The 21,709-nt window shown below is 36.0% G+C and overlaps 1 protein-coding gene and 1 pseudogene across 3 annotated transcripts in view; one reads left to right on the top strand and one right to left on the bottom strand.

Moving 5' to 3' along the window:
- The window catches only part of PIBF1 (progesterone immunomodulatory binding factor 1), a 245,544-nt gene that overhangs the window by 35,624 nt on the left and 188,211 nt on the right, over positions 1-21,709 (bottom strand). For all 3 annotated transcript variants that reach the window (XR_004054729.1, XM_010377651.2, XM_030922358.1), the window contains 2 exons: positions 15,514-15,644; positions 7,607-7,691 (listed from right to left, as the gene is read on the bottom strand). Coding sequence is in view for 2 of the 3 variants with exons in the window: in XM_010377651.2 (XP_010375953.1) it covers positions 7,607-7,691; positions 15,514-15,644 (216 nt within the window). In the remaining variant the exon portion in view is untranslated. The remainder of the gene's footprint in view (positions 1-7,606; positions 7,692-15,513; positions 15,645-21,709) is intronic.
- LOC104673572 lies at positions 6,181-7,266 on the top strand (annotated as a pseudogene).

The raw sequence follows: 21,709 nt of genomic DNA, 5'->3' as shown, positions 1-21,709 counted from the left end.
TAAATGCTGGTAGTCATCACGATTCTGTCACAAGCCTTCTTCTGTTCTCACTCTATATAGTCTCACTGGTTCATTTTCTCTATTTCCATGTAAAGTAACATCTTTTATGTTGTGACTTTCAAATTTCTATTACCAGATGAATTCTCTTTCTTGGGCACAAGAACCTACATTTCCAACTCTCCAGTGTATATATCCACTTAGATATTTTCTTGAACTTTTCTTCCCCAAACTCTTTCTTCTAGGTTCTTTGTAGCACCACTAAAGACACAAGCCAAAAACCTAGGCATCAATTCTCATTCGTCCTCTCTTAATCAGTCCCTAATGTACTCAATCACCAAGCCCTGTGATTATGCTTCTTAAATAGCTTTCAAATCGGTCCATTTTTGTTTTATCTCGTCATCACCAATCTGGTTCAAGACACCACCATCACTCACTGAAATACTGGAATAGCTTCCTAAATGGTGTTCTTCCCACTGCCCTTATACAGCTCTAAGAGCCATGAGAAAAGGGCTTCTATATCAGCTTCTTACAACTGAACTCAGTATTCTATTAGGCATTTGGCTGATGGAGGATACTTTTCTTACTCTCAAAAACTTATATTCTAAGGACATGTGGACAAAATATATACAAAGAAAAGCAGAATTAGAATTTCCAAAGGTAATCAGTAAATCTTGTTTCTTTAAGGCAAAGATGAATGGATAAAAACAGATGAAAACTAAATGCAATTAATGAAGACTACTGAGTGATAAGCTCAAGCTAGAAGCCATTTTAAGGAGTCACATTTCTTTTTCTTTTTTTTTTTTTTAAAGACAGTCTTGCTGTCACTCAAGCTGGAGGGCCGTGATGTGATTATGATTCACTGCAGCCTTAACCTCCTGGGCTCAAGCTATCTCTCTGCTTCAACTTCCCCAGTACTTGGGAATACAGACGTGCACCACCATGCCCAGCTAAATTCTGAATTTTTTGTGAAGATGGGGTCTTTCTAGGTTGTCCAGGCTGGTCTTGAACACCTAGCCTCAAGCGTTCCTCCCACCTTGGCCTTTTTGAGTGCTGGGATTACAAGTGTGAACCACTGCGTCCGGCCTGAAACCACATTTCTTATACTCGAAATCTTTTCAAAATGAATGTTTTATTTGAAGTCCTGCTACTGTTATCTAAAAGTGAGATTCTATCAGTTTATCTTTTCCGTTTACCTCTTTTTAATATCTAATTATTTAAGGTTTATATTTTATTTACACCTAAGAGGTCTTAATCTGAGTACAAGTGAAGACATTTTAGAGTAAGATAGATTACAGCCCACCTGAAGGAAACAGATAAAGTTATTCTGAGGTATCAAAAGCGAAAGAGGAAAAAAAAGATTATAACACCTGGTACAAGATATTCAGCTCTTAGTTTTCTGGCAATGAAGACAAAAAGAAACACATTAAATTACAAAGTTTTCATTTTATGAAAACAAGAAAGAGGAATATAACTTCACGCCCAGAGGAAAAAATTTTCCTGGAATATAAGCAATAATTTATCATGAGTTTTTTTTTCTGTCTAAATGAGACTAAGGAAAAAGGACATTAGTTTTGTTTCGGGGAAAAAAATGAATTACTTTTAGTTTTGACTGTGTAATCACAGTTGAGTTATTTAACTCTTATCAGCATCAGTTTCATCTCTAACAATGAGGACAATGATATTTATCAGTGGATTGTAGTAAAGATTAGATTATGTCATTTATGTGGATGTACTTAGTAGACTGCCTTAAATAGTTTTACAAAACCAAGAGAGATCACACTTTGTTTTGATCTTCTACAAAAGCAGAAGACATGACATTAAATTGTTCTTTAATAAAAGAAATTCTGTGAGGAGAGATATTTTGCCCTTTTCCCCTCTGCTTTATGAACATTTTACTGAATATAGGGACAAAACCTGGAGAATTTAGAATGGAGAAGTGTGGGCAGGTATAAGCTCTCAATTCAATTTATGCACATTTTAAAGTTAGTATTTGTTGTGTAAATCCTTTAACCATTTACCCAATCCAGTTGAGCTTTGTAGTATGAAAAGTCAACCTAAAATATCCTATTTCTCTCTATACCTACCTGCTCTTCCCATTATATCATTCTGAAATTAGTAGTCTATTTTCTCTCAAAAAAAGTTAAGACTAAAAACCACCAAATATACCACTCATAGTTCAAGAAATACACAACTGTAAGATATCAATACACATTCCTGGAAATTGTCACACCACATCCTAACTCTTAACATGAGAGAAGATACTTTTAAGCTAATATATTTGAGCTAACACTAACATAGAAAATAAAAACTCTCTGTGGTCATGCCCCAAATGTTTTTGAATTGTCAACCTAGAATTGTCCTACTTGTTTTTTCTGTTTAATACATATTTTGGAATTATGTAAATGAACTGGTGATCTTACTTCACATTACATGAACACATACAGACTACTCAGAACTCAGTGACACTGCTAAAAAAAGTTAGAGCTAGGCTGGGTGCAGTGGCTCATGCCTGTAATCTCAGCACTTTGGGAGGCTGAGGCAGGCGGATTGCCTGAGGTCAGGAGTTCGAGACCAGTCTAGCCAACATGGTGAAAACCCATCTCTACTAAAAATACAAAAAAATTAGCCAGGTGTGGTGGCGTGTGCCTGTTAATCCCAGCTACTTGAGGGGCTGAGGCAGGGGAACTGCTTGAATCAGGGATGTGGAGGTTGCGGTGAGCTGAGATAGTGCCACTGCACTCCAGCCTGGGTGACAGAGCAAAACTCCATCTCAAAACAAAAGAAAACCAAAACGAAACAACGTTAGAGCAAGAGCTGTCCCACGCAAAAAAGAAAATAAGAAACTTGAAAAGGTTCATTTGGTCTCTTTTCGAATCACTCATTTACACTGCCCAAATTTAACTGATTAAAACCATGACTGGTATCAGATAATTTTCCCAGGGTCTTGACCAGGGTGAGGCAAGCTAGTGGCCTTAGGTAGAGGCAGTGGCTCCCAGGGGCCATCCATGCTCTTTGCCCACTCTGAGAGTAGGCACCTCCTTACATCATATGTCCTAGATGCCTTGTTTGGCTCACCCTATTCCCAGCCCTGATTTTCATTTTCAAAAAAAATCAGAATTATTCTTATCCAACTGTTATCTATTGACTATTACGAAGACATGATCCTCTGAACAATCAAGTGAACAAATCAATCCTATGGACCCTTTGTTTCACCAGGTTAATGTTCAAGTGAATAGCTAAGCATCTCTAGGGGGTCACACCAGCTGTTTTATTTCCATATAAGCAATTTGCAGAGGTCTTTGCATGTGCATATATGATGTAAGTTGGTAGTAAATGGTTTCTTAGAAAATGATTAATAACATCAGATTTGTTTTTACTAAGCTTTAATTTTTACTTTGCTTTAAAACAAAAAAAGTTGCTTTTAGATGTTTGGTATCATCAAAAGCTATACAAGATTAAATTATTAAAATATCATTGCCAAAATAAAGATATACTGTCAAATACATAAAAACTGACAATTATCTAAATATGCATCCATATAAATATCAGTAATGACATGTAGTAGTAGGCAATTAATGAGTAGTTCCATCTTGCTAGTGTTTAAATTTTTCCCTCCTTCTCTTGCTTCCTTTCTTCCTCCTTCTTCTTCCTCTCCTTCTGTCTCACCCTCCCTCCATGTTTCTCTTTCTTTGTTTTTTAAAAGATAGGGTTGCACTACGTTGCTCAGGCTGGAATGCAGTGGTTATTCACAGGTGAGATAAGCGTGCACTATAGTCTCAAACTCCTGTGCTCAAGTGATCCTCCTGCCTTAGCCTCCAGAGTACCTGGGACAACAGGTGTGTGATACTGTGCCCAGCTCTGCTAGAATTTAATTTGCATGCTTACACGTATTTTCTTCTCAATCCACCAAGCAAACTTTTTGGTCCTTATTTGGACTCATGAGTAATGTGATTCCAAGTGTTGGAACTGCTCATATATTTTTTAGTGTAGCACATCCCCTAAAAATCAAATGAGAACTGCCATTCTGAAAAAAAAATTAGTATCTAGCTTTAAAAAAATGTAGTTGACATGGCTGGTCATCTGTAGTTACTACGCTTAAGTATTTAATTTCAAAAACACTTGTGAAAATTCCACACAGTGAATGAATCAGGTTTCCACAGTGAAGAGACAATTACTTGAAAGCAGAATCCTAGGACATAAGTGATAGGAGCAGTGATGGATAAGGTCTAGAATGTCAGAACTCAGAAGAAAGAATAAATATCTTCAGAGAAGCTTTTCCTAGCTCTGTAACCTGTTGTTAGATTGACTTATCTACCTAAATGTTATAATTACACTCTAGCCCAGGGACACTTATCCTTTTCACCCATCACATGGAAGACACCTTTAAGAAAACTCACTCCAATGCCATTTCTCAGATACAGACAATCCTCCAATTCTTCTGACCCATCTCTAGGATACGTACCTTGGAACTGCTTCCAGTAATAGTTTCCAGTTCCCCTCTCTTAACAGTATTCTTCCAATAATTTCTTCCCAACATGTGGTATACCTCTCCCAGACTAGTATGAGGATACTCGTAAACCAATGATATGTTTTAATTGTTTCGTTTTCTGGTCAGGCACGGTGGCTCACACCTGTAATCTCAGCACTTCGGGAGGCTGAGGCGGGTGGATCACTTGAGGTCAGGAGTTTAAGATCAGCCTGGCCAACAATGTCGAAACCCAGTCTCTATTAAAAACACAAAAATTGGACGGCATGGTGGAATGCACCTGTAATCCCAGGTACTCAGGAGGCTAAGCCAAGAGATTCGCTTGAACTCCGGAAGGCAGAGGTTCCCGTGAGCTGAGATCACACCACTGCACTCCAGCCTGGGTGACAGAGCGAGACACTGCCTCAAAAAAAAAAAAAAAAAAAAAAAAAAAAAAGTTTCTTTTTCTATTAGAATAACAAAGTGGTAAAAAGATGGCTAAGATGAGGTAGTCATAGTTCAGTAGAAAGAAGGATTTGTATTAAAAATACCAATGGTTTGTGAGGATGCAGAGAATATTGAACTCTTATTCATCGTAGAGGGGGAATATAAAAATATAGTAACTTTGGAAAATTTTGACAGTTTCTTATAAACTTAAACATACACCTGCCATACAACCCAGTAATCATGTTCCTGGGTGTTTACCCAAGAGAAATGGAAACTTACGTTTATATAAACATGTGTACATAATTGTTTACAGCTATTTTATTTGGAGATGTCCTCAAATGGAAACAACTCAAATGTCCATCAACTGTGAATGAATTAACAAACTGGGTTACATCCATATAATGGCTTATTACTCAGCAATAAAAAGGAAACATATGACCAATATAGATGTATATACAGGCTCACACCTGTAATCCCGGCACTTTGGGAGGCTGAGGCAGGCGGATCACTTGAGGTCAATATATTATACACCTATATTGCAACAATATAGATGAATTGCAAATGTATTATTATAACTGAGAAAAGCCAGACTCAAAAGGCTATATACTGATAATTTCACTTTTATAGCATTTTGTAAAAGGTAAACAATAGGTACGGAAAATAGACCAGTGGTTGATAGGGCTGGGGGTTGAGGAAAAGGGTCAGCTAAAAAGGGGTAATGAGGGAATTTTTTGGAGTAATGGAACTATTCTATATATTGACTGGTGGTGCTGATGCAACTGTGTGCATTTGTCAAAAATCACAGACATGTCTGCTAAAAAAGGTGAATTTTATTCTTTGTAGATTATACCTCAATAAACCTTACTTAAAGGAAAAAAATAAAACAAAACAGGACTTATCTCTTGGTTACTAACTGCCATGGGCAAGCCACTTAAAACTTATTTCTCCATCTATAAAATAGGAATTATATTTACTCTAAAAGAATTTTGGTGGGGAACAAATGAAGAAAAGAAAATAATTTTATGAACTTTAAAGCTCCACACAAATACTCTATCTACACTATAGGCACTGGGCAACACTGATAAAGAAGACAAGAGGCACACTAAGGAAATTTACTGTCTAGTTGCAGAATAAGATAAAACAGATTATTATTAAATAATATGGGGAAATTCAGTGACAGATATCAACAAAACAAGAAGGGGCATTCTAGGAATAAGAATTAACTCTAGGTGCATCCACTTAGTTAAGAGTTGCAGGGAGCAGTAGCGATGGACGCTCTGGATTGAGTTGTAAAGCCCAAACGAAAAGAGCCAAGAGATTCCTTGAGAAGAGAGAACCGAAACTCAATGAAAATATTAAAAATGCCATGCTGATTAAAGGGGGAAATGCAAATGCAACAGTGACACAAGTACTTAAAGATGTGGGTCTCACACTGTCACCAGAGCTGGAGTGCAGTGGTGCAATCAAGGCTTACCACAACCTCGAATTCCTGGGCTCAGTATGCACTGAAAAAACCATATGGTGTACTGTATAAAAAGAAAAATATTACAAGACCTTTTGAGGATCAGACATCACTGGAATTCTTTTCAAAGAAGTCAGATTGTTCTTTATTCATGTTTGCCTCCCATAATAAGAAGCGGCCAAATAATCTAGTAATAGGTCATTTGTATGACCACCATGTGCTGGATATGATTGAATTAGGTATTGAGAATTTCGTCTCTCTAAAAGACATTAAGGGTCTCACTCTGTCACCCAGGCTGGAGACCAGTGGCATGAACATGGCTTACTCAGTCTTGACTTCCCGGGCTCGAGCGATTCTCCTACCTCAGCCCCCACAGAACAGTAAATGTCCTGAGGGAACAAAACCCATGCTAATATTTGCTGGTGATGATTTTGATGTAACAGAAGATTATAGAAGACTAAAAAGTCTTCTTATTGATTTCTTCAGAGGCCCCACAGTATCAAATATCTGCCTGGCTGGATTAGAGTATGTTCTGCACTTCACTGCACTGAATGGGAAGATTTACTTTCGAAGCTATAAGTTGCTGTTGAAATCTGGTTGCAGAACACCACGGATTGAATTGGAAGAGATGGGACCCTCATTGGATCTGGTTCTGAGGAGGACACACCTGGCATCAGATGACCTTTATAAATTATCTATGAAAATGCCAAAAGCTCTCAAGCCAAAGAAGAAGAAAAATATCTCCCATGATATTTTTGGTACAACTTATGGAAGGATTCATATGCAGAAGCAAGACCTAAGCAAACTACAAACCAGGAAAATGAAGGGGTTGAAGAAGCGACCTGCAGAAAGGATAACAGAAGACCAGGAGAAAAAAGTCAAAAAGAGTTAAAAAAAAATTGATGGAACTTAGGCAGCCACTACTGTTTCATTGTGTTCTACTTAAGAGAATTATCAAGCATCAATCCATTCAGTTTCTTATGAGATCTTATTATATATTTTTATAACATGATAATTTTACAATATTATGAACAGTAATATACTAGTAAAAAAAAATTAAATAAAATAATTAACTCTAAGAAGTATATCAAAAGTTGAATAAAAAAGGACAAAATTACAGTGAGACATGAATAAGTCATTAATGAACATGCACAACTGGGATCCAATAATTTTAATCTGATAGCAGTTTTAATCCTAAAACGATTAAAATTATGACAAAATAGGAAAAATACCTCACGATGATTTAGAAGTTGCTCTAAGTCTAATGCCATTTGATTCTTCATCTGTAGTAAAGCTGACTTTTCTTTATTTAAGTTGCTGAAAAAAAAAAAAAACCCAAGTTTTAAAAAGTCATTATGTTAGTGTAAATATAGTTAATAAATGGTAAATATTAAAAGACTAAACACGAATCTGATGGTTTGAATTAAAGATAAATTTATAGTCCATAAACATTCCAGACTAGCCACTAAAACGTTTGGCCTAATGAATGGCCTATTTTGTAACAAGATCCTTTTTCTTTTCTTTTCCTTTCTTTTCTCTTTTCTTCCTTCCCTCTCCTCTTTTCTTTCTCTCTTTCTCTCTCTCTCTTTTTTTTTTTTTTTTTTTTTTTTTTTAACAGATGGACTCTTGCTATGTTGCCCAGGCTGGAGTGCAGTGGCTATTCACAGACATGGTAACAATGAACTACAGCCTCAAACTCCTGGGCTCAAGCAATCATCCTGCTTCAGCCTCCTAGTATCCAGGACTACAGGCATACATCACTGTGCCCAGCTTTTCTTCTCTTAAGAATCCATTTGACAATGTAACTGACATGCTGTCTGAGAATACTTTCCTGCCTAGTATAGGCATAAAATTAATGTTGTAAAGATGACTATTTACTACTAAAATGTACAAAGATAAAGTGAAACTCACATAAAAGGTAAGAAATAGTATATATCAGCAAACTATTACAACACAAGATACTAGAAGTCAAATTAAAACATTTATCCTTAAAACTGAAAGTAATATTTTATAATTTACCACAAACTAAATTATCAGGTATATAATTGAGTTAAGTAAGTGAATCAGGTATTTAGTCTGTGATAAACTTGAAAAAAGAATGTTTGTTTCCAAATTATTAGTTCAATTTTCAATTTCTGGCCGGGCACGGTGGCAATTATCTAATGAATGATTACAATAAAAAAAAAAAGAAAAAATTTGTGAGGGTAAAACAAACAAGAATTGTTTTAAATAGGTAAAAACATTTTTTTTTTTTTTTTGAGATGAAGTCTCGCTCTGTCGCCCAGGCTGGAGTGCACTGGCGTGATCTCAGCTCACTGCAACCTCTGCCTCCTGGGTTCAACTGATTTTCCTGCCTCAGCCTCCTAAGTGGCTGGGACTACAGGTGTGTGCCATCATGCCCAGCTAATTTTTGTATTTTTAGTAGAGATGGGGTTTCACCATGCTGGCCAGGCTGATCTCAAATTCCTGACCTCACGTGATCCATCCACCTCGGCCTCCCAAAGTGCTGGGATTATAAGCGTGAGCCACTGCACCTGGCAGGTAAAAACATTTTTAAAGTTCTACTTAAGTTCTACTTTAAGAAAGTGGAGGCAGGGAACACTGGCTCATGCCTGTAATCCTAGCACTTTGGGAGGTTGAGGTTGGAAAACTGCATGAGTCCAGGAGTTCGAGACTAGTCTGGGCAACACAGAGAGACTCCATCTCTTAAAAAAAAATGTTAGCCAGGTGTGGAGACATGCACCTTTAGTCCCAGCTACATCAAAGGATGAGGTAGGAGGATTGATTGAGCCCAGGAGTTCGAGGCTGCAGCGAGCTATGATGCTCCACTGTATTCCAGCCTGGGAGACAGAGTGAGGCTCTCTCTAAAAATAAATAAATAAATAAAGGAAAGTCACTAATTTTTAGAATAATATTGGGCAGACTTTTTTTTTTTTTAAATTCAAGAAGTAGTAGTAGGCATTCTGGAGCAACTGCTAATTTGAAAGATTTAAGAGGGAAAGCCCATATTCTTCTCCTTCCAAGTAATCGAGAAGGAAGCATCATAGTTTGTCCTCTGAGGAGACAGACTAGATGCAATTCTGACTTCTGTTTCCAACTGTGCCACTGACTCAGACTCAAATGTATGGTGTAAAGCATAACACATACCACCCCACTGAACCTCAGTTTTTATATCTGTAAAGTGGAATATAATACTCATGTATGTCAAAGGGCTATGTGAATGATTATGTAAAGTGTTGAACTCATAAAACTCTATATAAATGTTATACAGCATTACTAATTTAGATAAAAAAATAGGCATCAGAGTAAAATAGTAATTAAATGTCAATAAAGGTAAGCAGCTCAGCTGAAAAACAAACTGACTTTTAGAGTTAGGCGCCAGAGATCCTACAAGAGCTGAGGAGTTGAAAAAGAACAAAACAGTATAAAGGAAACTGAGTGCCATGTTCTGCTAGAATCTCCAAAGCATGGTAAGGATCACATGTTTCTCTAACTCTAGAATTCTAACCTATCTTTAGCTGGAATCACTTTGAAGGTAAAATATTTTTTCAAATTTAAATATCCAGTAAATAGGACTAGGAATTTTTAAGGAACACATATGTGTCTATGTTCATATACATGTATACTTATACACTAACAACCACGGTATTTAAGCATATACTCACATTCAATGCACACACACACACACACACACACACACACAGTCTCACTCTCTGTCTCAAATACCAACAGGCTCTTCTCAAGAAAATGTAGTGTAATCGGAATGGAATGTCGAGGTAATTAAAGGATTCTGACTGGATAATTCTTTACAAATGCTTTTATATTGTCATGTTTAACTTTTCAAATATAAAGTATTCTATAATTAAATATCAAAACAACCGTATATACATGGAATAAATAGTGGGGGGATAAGTTGGCTTACAGAACAATTATGTTGTACCTGTACGACATGAGTTTATTACAAACAATGTGGACTTCCCAGACTATATTGCTGTGATTACAATATCTGGGTATATATTTTGTCTTCTTTATAATATGCTTGACCACAGGGAGACAACCTTCAACATGTGGGTCTCTAAAACTGAGTATGATTATCATATTCACTCTTCTTCTAGTATGTATTTACTCAATAGAATTTGTCTTCATAAGGCATATTTCATAACAGTGGAAACTTACCTTTGAAAGTACAAAGCTTCTACGAGTGACTCATAAAACAACTACAAAACAAATCTCCTTATAAGTACATCTATCTTGAATGGTATATTACACCCATAATTGTTCAATTCACTGTTAATTATTACTTAGAAATTCATGTTTATGGCTCTGTTTCACCTGCAATATGAAAACATTCCTGATATATTGTTTCTTAACTTCCTGGATCAATATACTCTCAGGTAGCTTTGTAAGAGAAGTTGACAATGTAGTCTTTTCTTTACCAGTTAAGAATAAACTAAGAACTGACAACAGGCAAAGAAAATTATGCGAATTATTCTCTTTCCAAGCTTCCTTCCTTTCTGAAGTAGAGATCAAACCGTATTACGCAGACTGTCTCTTGTGGTTTGGTGGAAGAAAGTTATCAGTACTACTTTTAGAATAAAGTATTACTTTAATAATAGGGGAATTTAAAGCAGTTAATGGTGACATCTCAAATGTTAGCTTTTAATGTGTTTATAATGATTTCATTTTAGTGCATATTTACTCTAGCCTTTCTAGAAATTGAATATATTGTATACACAGTTCATTTTCAAGGGATAAGTATGGTATACTGGCATTGTTTACTTTTCTTAGAAAAGCATACAATTATTCAGCTATTCAAAGAGTTTTTATTGAATTAGAAAAACATTATAAGTCATAAATTGATGCAATTATTTTTTACAACTAACATCAACACTTAGCAAAGAGGAATAGGAATTTTCCTGTTTATGTTTTCTAAGGAACATAATAACTTGATAACGCTTTTGGATGGGCCATCATTAATGTTTAAATTTCAAATAAAAGACAAGGGGACGGAAGTAACATTTACTGAGACTCTCCTATGTGCCAAAGCTTTATATATGTTCCCAAATTTAATTTTCACAACTACCCCTTCAGGTTCATATTAATATCTAATTTTACAGACACATTTACCATAAGGACAGAAACCAGCCTGATGTGTATTTAAAGCCCAGGATAATTCCACTCCAGGATTTGAAATGCCATCTGGTTAGAGTAGGGATGTGGGTATACAGAACTGTGATCTACCCTACCATATCTGAATGACTGGCCGAGCTTTATAATGGCATTGTTACATCACAGCATTTCATTCATGCAACCAGGGTACCCCTATAGCAGCATCTCAAATGTCATAACTAAATTACTGAAAGTATTAATAACCTTTCACTTTAGAAGGTAGTTGCTTCAATTAAGAATAAGATTTCATATCCTGTGAATTATCAGTTCAGAATGTACTAAAATATCACACAATGAAGGACTCATGTTTAGTACAAAATTTTTCTTGGTAATTAATTCCATAAATGACACGGCCTTTATGAAAACTGTTGCTGTTATTAGGGGAGTCTTAATTTTTGTTCAAATTCAACATATTTTGAGAAATGTTATTTCTCATTTTTAATGTAATTTTCAACCAAAAATTTGTTACACGTATGGTAAGTACTAAGAATGGCAAACATTTATTGAACACTGTTGAATATAATGTTTAGGCACTATTTTATCTATATATATATTATGAAGATTATATCATTTATTCCTCAAAACAACCCTATCAATCAGTTGCTGTTAGCACCACTCTCATTTTTTTTTTTTTTTTTTTTTTTTGAGACAGAGTTCTGCTTTGTCACCCAGGCTAGAGTGCAGTTGCTCATTGCAACCTCCACCTCCCAGGCTCAAGTCATCCTCCCACCTCAGCCTCCCAAGTAGCCAGGACTACAGGAGTGTGCCATCACACCAGCTAATTTTTCTGTATTTTTTGCAGAGACAAAACCAAACATGGTTTTGCCATGTTGTCCAGGCTGGTCTCGAACTCTTGGGCTCAGGTAATCTGCCTGCCTCGGCACCACTCTCATTTCACATATGAGGAAACTGGATGTGCTGTGGAATACTACAGCCATTAGCCACTACAGCAATTAAAATTATCTTCAATTTTAATAAAATTAAATTAACATTAATTTAAATTTAATCTTAATAAAATTAAAGATAATATAATTTTAACAATTCAATTTTAATGGAATTAAAAATTTAGTTCCTCAGTAACAGTAGCCACATTTCAAATGCTCAGGTTGGGTGCAGTGGCTCACGCCTGTAATCCTAGCACTTTGGGAGGCCAAGGCCTGCAGATCATTTGAGGTCAGGAGTTCAAGAACACCCTGGCCAACATGGTAAAACCCCATCTTTACTAAAAATACAAAAATTAGCCGGGTGTGGTGGGTGCTTGTAATCCCAAGTACATGGGAGGCTGAGACAGGAGAATCGCTTGAACCTGGGAGGTGGAGCTTGCAGTGAGCCCAGATCGCGCCACTGCACTCCAGCCGGGTGACAGAGCGAGACTCCGTCTCAAAAAAAGAAACAACAACAACAACAACAACAACAACAACAACAAAACCCCAAAACAAAATGTGGCTAGCTAGTGGCTACCATACTGGACAGCACAGATACGGAATATTTTTATAATTATAGAAAGTTCTATTGGACAACAGAGGTATAGAGAGTTTAAATGTACTTGCCCTAACTCAAAACTAAGTGCTGAGTTGAATTTGAAAACTTCCTTTTAAAATTTGTTATTTAAAAAACTTTATAATAGAATATTTCAGAAGAGAAAATATGTAATAGCAAACCCTGATATATCTATCACCCTGCTTCAACAACGATCCTCATTAAAGTGCTACTTTTAATCACTATGATACACTATTTTTTGTTCTCTTCCTTAATTATTTTAGTTACAGAAATAATATCCCTTATTCAGAATAGAACATAGAGGGGCAGTATAACCTAATGGTTAGGAGAATAGAATTAGCAAGCAGACAGATATAAATTTGAATTCTGACTCTATCACAATGCTGTATGTTCTGAGAGGACAAGTTGCTTAATTTATCTATGGCTGCATTTGTTCATCTTTATAATTTTCTCCTACAGCTAGCTATTATTTTCTCTATATTAAGTATTTTAAACTACCTTAATTCTTAGTAAAATTAATCATCAAATTTATTTGGAGATAACTGTGAAAGAAGTAATTTTTTTCCTCAGGAGTTTTATATACCTCCCTATCACAAGAATATAACGGTAAAATATGACATATAAAAGATTCAAATTTCAAGGCCGGGCATAGCATCTCACGCCTTTAATCCTAGCACTTTGGGAGGTTGAGGCAGGCGGATCACGAGTTCAGGAGTTAGAGACCAGCCTGACCAACATAGTGAAACCCCGTCTCTACTAAAAATACAAAAATTAGCTAGGTGTTGTGGCGTGTGCCTGTAATCCCAGCTACTCAGGAGGCTGAGGCAGGAGAATCAGTTGAACCCAGGAGGCGGAGGTTATAGTGAGCAGAGATCATGTCATTGCACTCCAGCCTAGGTGATGGAGTGAGACTCTGTTTAAAAAAAAAAAAAAAAGATTCAAAATTTCATTTTAATTTTAATTTTTTTGAGACAGAGTCTCACTCTGTTGCCCAAGCTGAAGTGCAGTGAAATGATCTCAGCTCACTGTAACCTCCGTCTCCCCAGTTCAAGCGATTCTCCTGTCTCAGCCTCCAGAGTGGCTGGGACTACAGGCATGCACCACCATGCTCAGCTAACTTTTGTATTTGCAGTTGAGACAGGGTTTCACTATGTTGGCCAGGATGGTTTAGAACTCCTGACCTCAGGTGATCCGCCTGCCTCGGCCTCCCAAAGTGGCTGGGATTACAGGTGTGAGTCACTGCTCCTGGCCATAAAAGATTCAAATTTAACAAAAATATGTAACATAGGAAGAAAAAATTCTATTTGGGGTTCTTTCTTCAATTTCCCTAAGATAACCAGGTGCCCAGTGAATTGTGAAAGACATAATTTCTATTGTCCCCAAGAAGTATTTATAGAACAATTAATTTATTATTGTAGATTGTATACAGAATTTTTAATTTTAAAATTAATCTAGAAACAAACTTATTTATTTTGACATGTAAGGTATAAATGTGCTCCTAAATTATTTAAACAAATCATAAAAAAATTAAGAACAGGAATAAAGTTCTAGACCAATTATTTTGGTGAGGTAGAAATGAAAGAAGGTAATTATTATGATTCATTAAAAATAACATTTATACTTTGCAGTTAGTTACCATTAGTTTTATATTTTTGTTTGCATACTTTAGGAAACCTGGATTTAACAACCATCTTCTCCTTATTGTTTTCCAATTCCTTGATTTAACCATTTCTATTCCCATCTAATTCTCTTTTACATTTATAATCAGTTAATAATTTACCCATAAAAATCTAAATTATTCTTATAATCTTAGAAATCTAATAACTAAGCAAACTAACCATCTATCCACAAGTAAAACTGTTTAATTTACACATATCTTCATTCTTTTATTTCAGTTTAAAAAACCAAAATGGTCATAGCAAATTTTCTTTGGATAAGATCTCATACAAAAACAATTACAAATTAAGGAAGTGAAAGACATTTATTTATTTACACTTAAAAGTTACTTTCATGTAAAAGGTCAGAAGAAAAGGTTAAAAATTTCTTGGAAAAAACAATATAAATTTAAGTAAATGTAAATTTTATTTCTGTTTAAAAAGCCATTTTAATGACACAAATGGATCTGGTTTTATTCCTCCTCTCCCTTTGGTCAATCTATATCACACTAAAGAGTTCCAGGGAAACAAGGACCAAGACCAATAGCGGTTGTGTCCTCTAGGACAGATGGAATGTAATGCTCCTAAGTGTAACATTGTTATTTCCTTGCTATGACATCTGATCACAGGTGGAATGTGAACACCTGATGTGATGTGACCTTAGTTTTTCTAAGAAAAGTTTAATATTCATTACGTTTAAGATCGCCTTCATTATTCAAATTTTCTGTTCACGATTTACAACCCAAATTCATCTACAGCAGCAATATGGTAACAATGTCTTTATTATTCAAATGAAAGATTTGTAGATGGTTTACCTGACATCTTTCTCAAGTTGTGCAATAGATTCCGTCAGTGAATCAATCTTAGAATCTCTCTGACGCACTGATTCAATGAGATACCTGTAAGGCTGTTGAGTCTGGTTTAATAGCGAATTGGCTCTGTCAAGCTAAAGAAACACAGGTTTTATTAAAATCTAGAAAATGTGACAACAAAATAAAATCATTCAAAATGCTCTAGCACAAATATAGTACAGAAATTCCTTTGACATGAATTTTTCTGAAAAGTTTTTCCTGTGTAAATTTGAAGGTTTTAAGAGTGGATCAATATAGCTATTCTTTTTTTTTTTTTTTTTTTTTTTTGACACGGAGTCTGGCTTTGTCGCCCAGGCTGGAGTCCAGTGGCTGGATCTCAGCTCACTGCAAGCTCCGCCTCCCGGGTTTAGGCCATTCTCCTGCCTCAGCCTCCGGAGTAGCTGGGACTACAGGCGCCCGCCACCTCGCCCGGCTAGTTTTTTGTATTTTTTAGTAGAGACGGGGTTTCACCGTGTTAGCCAGGATGGTCTCGATCTCCTGACCTCGTGATCCGCCCGTCTCGGCCTCCCAAAGTGCTGGGATTACAGGCTTGAGCCACCGCACCCAGCCTCTTTTTGTTTTTTTTTTAAGACAGAGTCTCGCTCTGTCACTCAGGCTAAAGTGCAGTGGTGCGATCTCGGCTCACTGCAACCTCCGCCTTCCAGGTTCAAGTGATTCTCCTACCTCAGTTTTCTGAGTAGCTGGGATTACAAGCACCTGCCACCATGCCCCACTAATTTTTGTAATTTTAGTAGAGATGGGGTTTCACCATGTTGGCCAGGTTGGTCTTGAACTCCTGGCCTCAGGTGATCCACATGCCTCAGCCTCCCAAAGTGCTGGGATTAGGGGTGTGAGCCACCTCGCCTGGCTGAAAAAATTTTAAATAAAACATTAATAGCAATTTTGAGAATGCATAAACTTAAATTTTCTTAGTATTTGTCTTCGTCTGAAAAGCTATATGACAAAATATATCTTAATAAATATTTGAGCTTTATTTCTACTAAAAATATTCACGTCATAATTCAGTAATTTTTTCATTTCTTCATATTCCCTTCTTTATTTTACAAATACATAGATATCCAAATCATTAGGTACAAATTTTTGACAAATGTGGTTTAAAATATAATTTTACCATTTTAATCCTGTGAAAAGTGTACAATTCAGTGGTATTAAGTACATTCATAATATTGAATAGCTACCACTTCTATTTCCAGAACACTTTCATCAGCCCATATGGAAACTCTGTACCCATTAAACAAAAACTCCCCATTTTCTCTTCCCTCTTGGCCCTAGAAACCTGTATCTTACTTTCTGCCTCTGTGAATCTGCCTATTCCAGATACCTCACATAAGTGAAATAATACAGTATTTGTCCTTTGCTGTCTGCTTATTTCACTTAGTGTGACATTTTCAAAGTTCATCTATGTTGTATCATGTATTAGAACTTCACTTCTCTTAATGGGAAATGATAGTCCACTGTATGTTTATAGTACATTTTATTTATTCATTGATCTCTTGATGAACACTTGGGTTGTTTCCACTTTTTGGCTATTGTGAGTAATGCTGCTATGACATTGGTGCACAAATACTGTATATGTTGAGTTCTTGTTTCAATTCTGTTGGGTAGCTACCTAGAAGTGGAGTAGAACTGTTAGGTCATGTGGTAATTCTATATTTAACTTTTTGAGGAACTGCAACAGCTCCACAGTGGTGATACGATTTTACATTCCTACCAGCAAGAAATTTGATTTCAATTTCTCCACATCCTGGCCAATGCACGTTATTTCATGTGCATACTGGGCATTTGTACATTTGTATATCTTCTTTGGAGAGAAGTCTTCCCAAGTCTTTTGCTTGTATTTTAATTGTGATTTTTCTTGTTGTTGCTAAGCTGGAGGAGTTCTTTATATATTCTTAATAATACAGTCTTATTAGATATATAATTTGCAAATATTTTCTTCCATTTTGTGGGTTGTCTTTTCACTTTCTTGATAATCTTATTTACTTCTTTATTTATTTGTTTTGAGACGGAGTCTTGCTCAGGCTGGAGTGCAGTGGTGCGATCTTGGCTCACTGCAACCTCTGCCTCCTGGATTCAAGAAATCCCCTTGCCTCAGCGTCCTGAGTAGCTGGGATTACAGGCATAAGCCATTGGGCCTGGCTGATAATCTCCTTTAATAAACAAGTTTTTATAATTATGAAGTTCAATTTATCTACTTTATGTTTTTGTGCCTGTCCTTTTGGAGAAATTGCCAAATCCAAGGTCATGATTTTCTCCTATGTTTTCTTCTATGAATTTTATATCTTTAATGCTTAAATTTAGGTCTCTGATCCAGTTTGAGTTAGTTTTTGAATATGGTGTAAGGTAAGGGTCCAACTTCATTCTTTTGCATGTAGATACTCAGTTTTACCAGTCCCATTTGTTGAAAAGACCGGCCTTTCTCCACTAAATAGTCCTGACACTCTTGGGCTCTATTCTATTAATATTCCATGGGTCTTTATGTCCATCCTTATTCTAACTGCACACTGTTTTGCTGACTGTAGCTTTACAGTAAGTTCAGAAATCTGGAAATATGAGTGCTACAACTTTGTTTTTCCTTTTAAAGACTGTTTTGGCCATTTGGGGGTTCCTTGAAATTCCACATAAATTTTAGGATGAGTTTTTCTATTTCTGTAAAAAATGCCATTGGGATTTTGATAGGGTCTGCATCTAATTTGTAGAATGTTTTGGGTAGTATTATCATCCTAACAACATTAAATCTTCCAATCCATGAATATGGGATGTCTTGTGTCCATCTGGTTAATTTACTCCGAAACATTTTCTTCTTCCTTTTTTTTTTTTTTTTTTTTTTTTGAGATAGGGACTCACTCTGTCACCTAGTCTGGAGTGCAGTGGCAAATCATGACTCACTGCAGCCTACCTCCTGGGCGCAAGTAATCCTCCCACCTCAGCCTCCCGAGTAGCTGGGACTACAAGCATGAGCCACCACGCCTAGCTAACCCGGCTAACTTTATTTTTTATTGAGACGAAGTCTCCCTATGTTGCCCAGGATGGGCTCAAACTCCTGAGCTAAAGCAATTCTCCTGGCATTGGCCTTTCAAAGTCCAGAGCCATTGTGCCTGGTTGTACTTTTTTCTTTTTGATGCTATTGTACATGGAATTGTTTTCTTAATTTCCTTTGTCAGACTGTTCATTGCTAGCGTACTATATACAATTTTATGTTGTGCCTTTTCACATAACCTATACCAGAATCATTTTTCCAGATTGTTAAGAGTATGGTATTTATATTATTAGTGGTTACAAAACTGCCTACCAAAGCCAATATATCATAATTTACACTATGTATAGTAACAGACATTTAGAATGTTATCAATGATAAGTCAATATAAACAATATACTAAAAAATTACATAATTTATGTCACTATAAACAATATTACAACAAACATTTTCAGTACTGTAGTTTTTTTTCTTAAGTTAGTATTTGCTTTGTTAATTTTTTTTTCAGGATAGAAGACACACTAGGCTAAGGGGTATGACTATTTAATGCTCTTAACACACAAGACAAAAGTTTTCTCCCAAAGGATTTTTATCAATGTATATATACTCAACCATACTTTTAAAAAATTTACTTGTTTTTCTTCTTTTTTTTTTTCATAAGCAAATGGTACTTGTATGTCACAACAAAACTAAATAAAGCATTATCAGTGTCAGCAAGCTTCTACTTTGGTATATAATGAGTTCTTGAAAAAGGTATTCTATAGTTGGATAATCACAACCAAATGGTGGATATTTATTATTAGGGTGAAGGAGTAAGGAAGGGGGTATTTATTACACAAAGCAAAATGACAGAATTCCTAACTATTCTATGATCTTTAGATACTCTTTGGCGATAAACTTCTAGCCTTTTATATATGTTTAAACATTTTTCCATTCTTTTTGTCATAATTGCTAAAAAGTTCCATTAAAGATTTACTGTTTTCCTGGGAAAATAAATGATTTGTATTTTTTTCCTCAAATGAATTATGTTCATGAGATCTACATACTTTTAAAGTATTAAGACCTAAGAGTATACTTTAGCATTTCAAGTTTTGGTTTTCCACTCATTTTAATAAAATAATGAGTGATCAGAAGTCCAGGAGCTGAAGGAGCAGGGAACAGTGCGATGGATATAGTGGAAAGTATGGTGGGAGGCAGAAAGAATCAAGGATAGTGATGAGAACATTGTTAAAATTATCAGCCATGAGGTTGGCTGGGTAAGGAGGACACTGAAGCCAAGAGGGGGCTGACCAGCTGTTAGAGGATGTCTGCTTGTACATAGAGAACTATTCTGTAAAAGCATTTATTCATCTAAACTGTACAGGAAATTTTCTGATAGCTATATTAACTACAGCCCAGGGGAAAAAAAAAAATATCCTGGGAAAAAGAAAAAAAAAGAAGAAGGAAATGAATAGTGAAAGAAAAGAAGACTACTTTTTTGGGGGAACACGTTTCATTATAGTGAAAGTGGAGCCACAAAAGAAAAAAATACCATGAATAGTTTCTATAGTTTGGTTTTAGCATGTTTTTTTTCTTTGCTTTGGTAATCATTCTTTAAAATCTATTACAATGTCACTGGAATCTTATTATTCTACTAAGTCACTTTATGAACATTCAAATATGCAGCTGGACAAAAATAAAACTAAGTGCTACTAACCTGTATAACCAGTTTCTCTAGTCAATTAAATCAAACAATTGCCTTGGCTTTGTTTTCACAGAATTGACCCTAACTGAATAAACTGAACTGACAAGTTGCTTTGTGTTTCAAAGTGCAGAATAGTCCAAGTGTGTGTGTGGGGAAAGGGTGGCAGGGAATAACTAAGAACATTTATGAATTGTAGTTAAGTTCTGTCTAGAATGAGCTGTTCAAAACATATCAAATCTAATTTCAATTGTACAAAACATATAGCAGCAGTCTCAATTATTTTAGTTCAATTTTTTCATGAAAGTAGTTACATATATTAGGTTTTAATATATAAATATATTTTTTGAGACAGGATCTCACTCTGTTGCCTAGGCTAGAGTGCAGTGGCTTGACCACAGCTCACTGCAGCCTCGACCTCCCAGGCTCAAGTGATCCTCCTACTTCAGCCTCTTGCGTCGCCAGGACCACAGGCATGTACCACCATGCCGGGCTAAAGGTTTTAATATTATCAACAAAGTTAAGGACCAGAAACCTTACTTTCAGAAGGCATCTTTAACATAAAACCTATAACCTCCTTACTCTGGACAATAAATACAATGATACTGCTATTAGTGTTACAGATATATTTCTTTATAAACCTGTTTGTAGGCTTCTAAATCCCCAAAGTTGATTTTCACTCGTCAGGAAAAAAGTACATGTCTCTGAATAAAAAGTGATGCTAATTTCCATGTTTGAAATAAATGTAATTAGAATTTAATTCCTTCAATAGTTTTCAAAAATCTTTCTGTAACTATAATAATTACTATTCAAAAAGTTTTGCAATTGCTCACATTGCCTATTGTTAGTAATCTTTTCCTTATAGGAAAGTCTTAGTAATTAGTGACTCAGGAATCATATACGTAATAGGTGACTCTGGATTAAACCCATGACACAACATTTTACAGAAGTGTTATTCTTTGTTTCAATAACCTGTACAAATGATTCAGAGAAAAGTAACACCTGACTAAAACATCACTATATCTTTTTTTTTTTTTTTTTTTTGAGACGGAGTCTCGCTCTGTCGCCCAGGCTGGAGTGCAGTGGCCGGATCTCAGCTCACTGCAAGCTCCGCCTCCCGGGTTTACGCCATTCTCCTGCCTCAGCCTCTCGAGTCTACAGGCGCCCGCCACCTCGCCCGGCTAGTTTTTTGTATTTTTTTAGTAGAGACGGGGTTTCACCGTGTTCGCCAGGATGGTCTCGATCTCCTGACCTTGTGATCCGCCCGTCTCGGCCTCCCAAAGTGCTGGGATTACAGGCTTGAGCCACCGCGCCCGGCCATCTTTTGATTCAAATACTAATTTAACTTAGATGATAATCTAAAATTACAAATTTTCTCTTAAAATTCAAATAAATAATATAAAGGTGACTACATTTTGCTGCATGTTTTTCCTACATGTGGAGTTTTTTTCCTTGGGGAGTTTACTTTCACAGAAACTAGA

The sequence above is a fragment of the Rhinopithecus roxellana genome, chromosome 18 (assembly GCF_007565055.1).
Source record: "Rhinopithecus roxellana isolate Shanxi Qingling chromosome 18, ASM756505v1, whole genome shotgun sequence".
NCBI classification, from domain to species: domain Eukaryota; kingdom Metazoa; phylum Chordata; class Mammalia; order Primates; family Cercopithecidae; genus Rhinopithecus; species Rhinopithecus roxellana.
The sequence above is the reverse complement of the archived record's forward strand: the minus strand, read 5'-3'. Positions and strand labels throughout refer to the sequence as shown.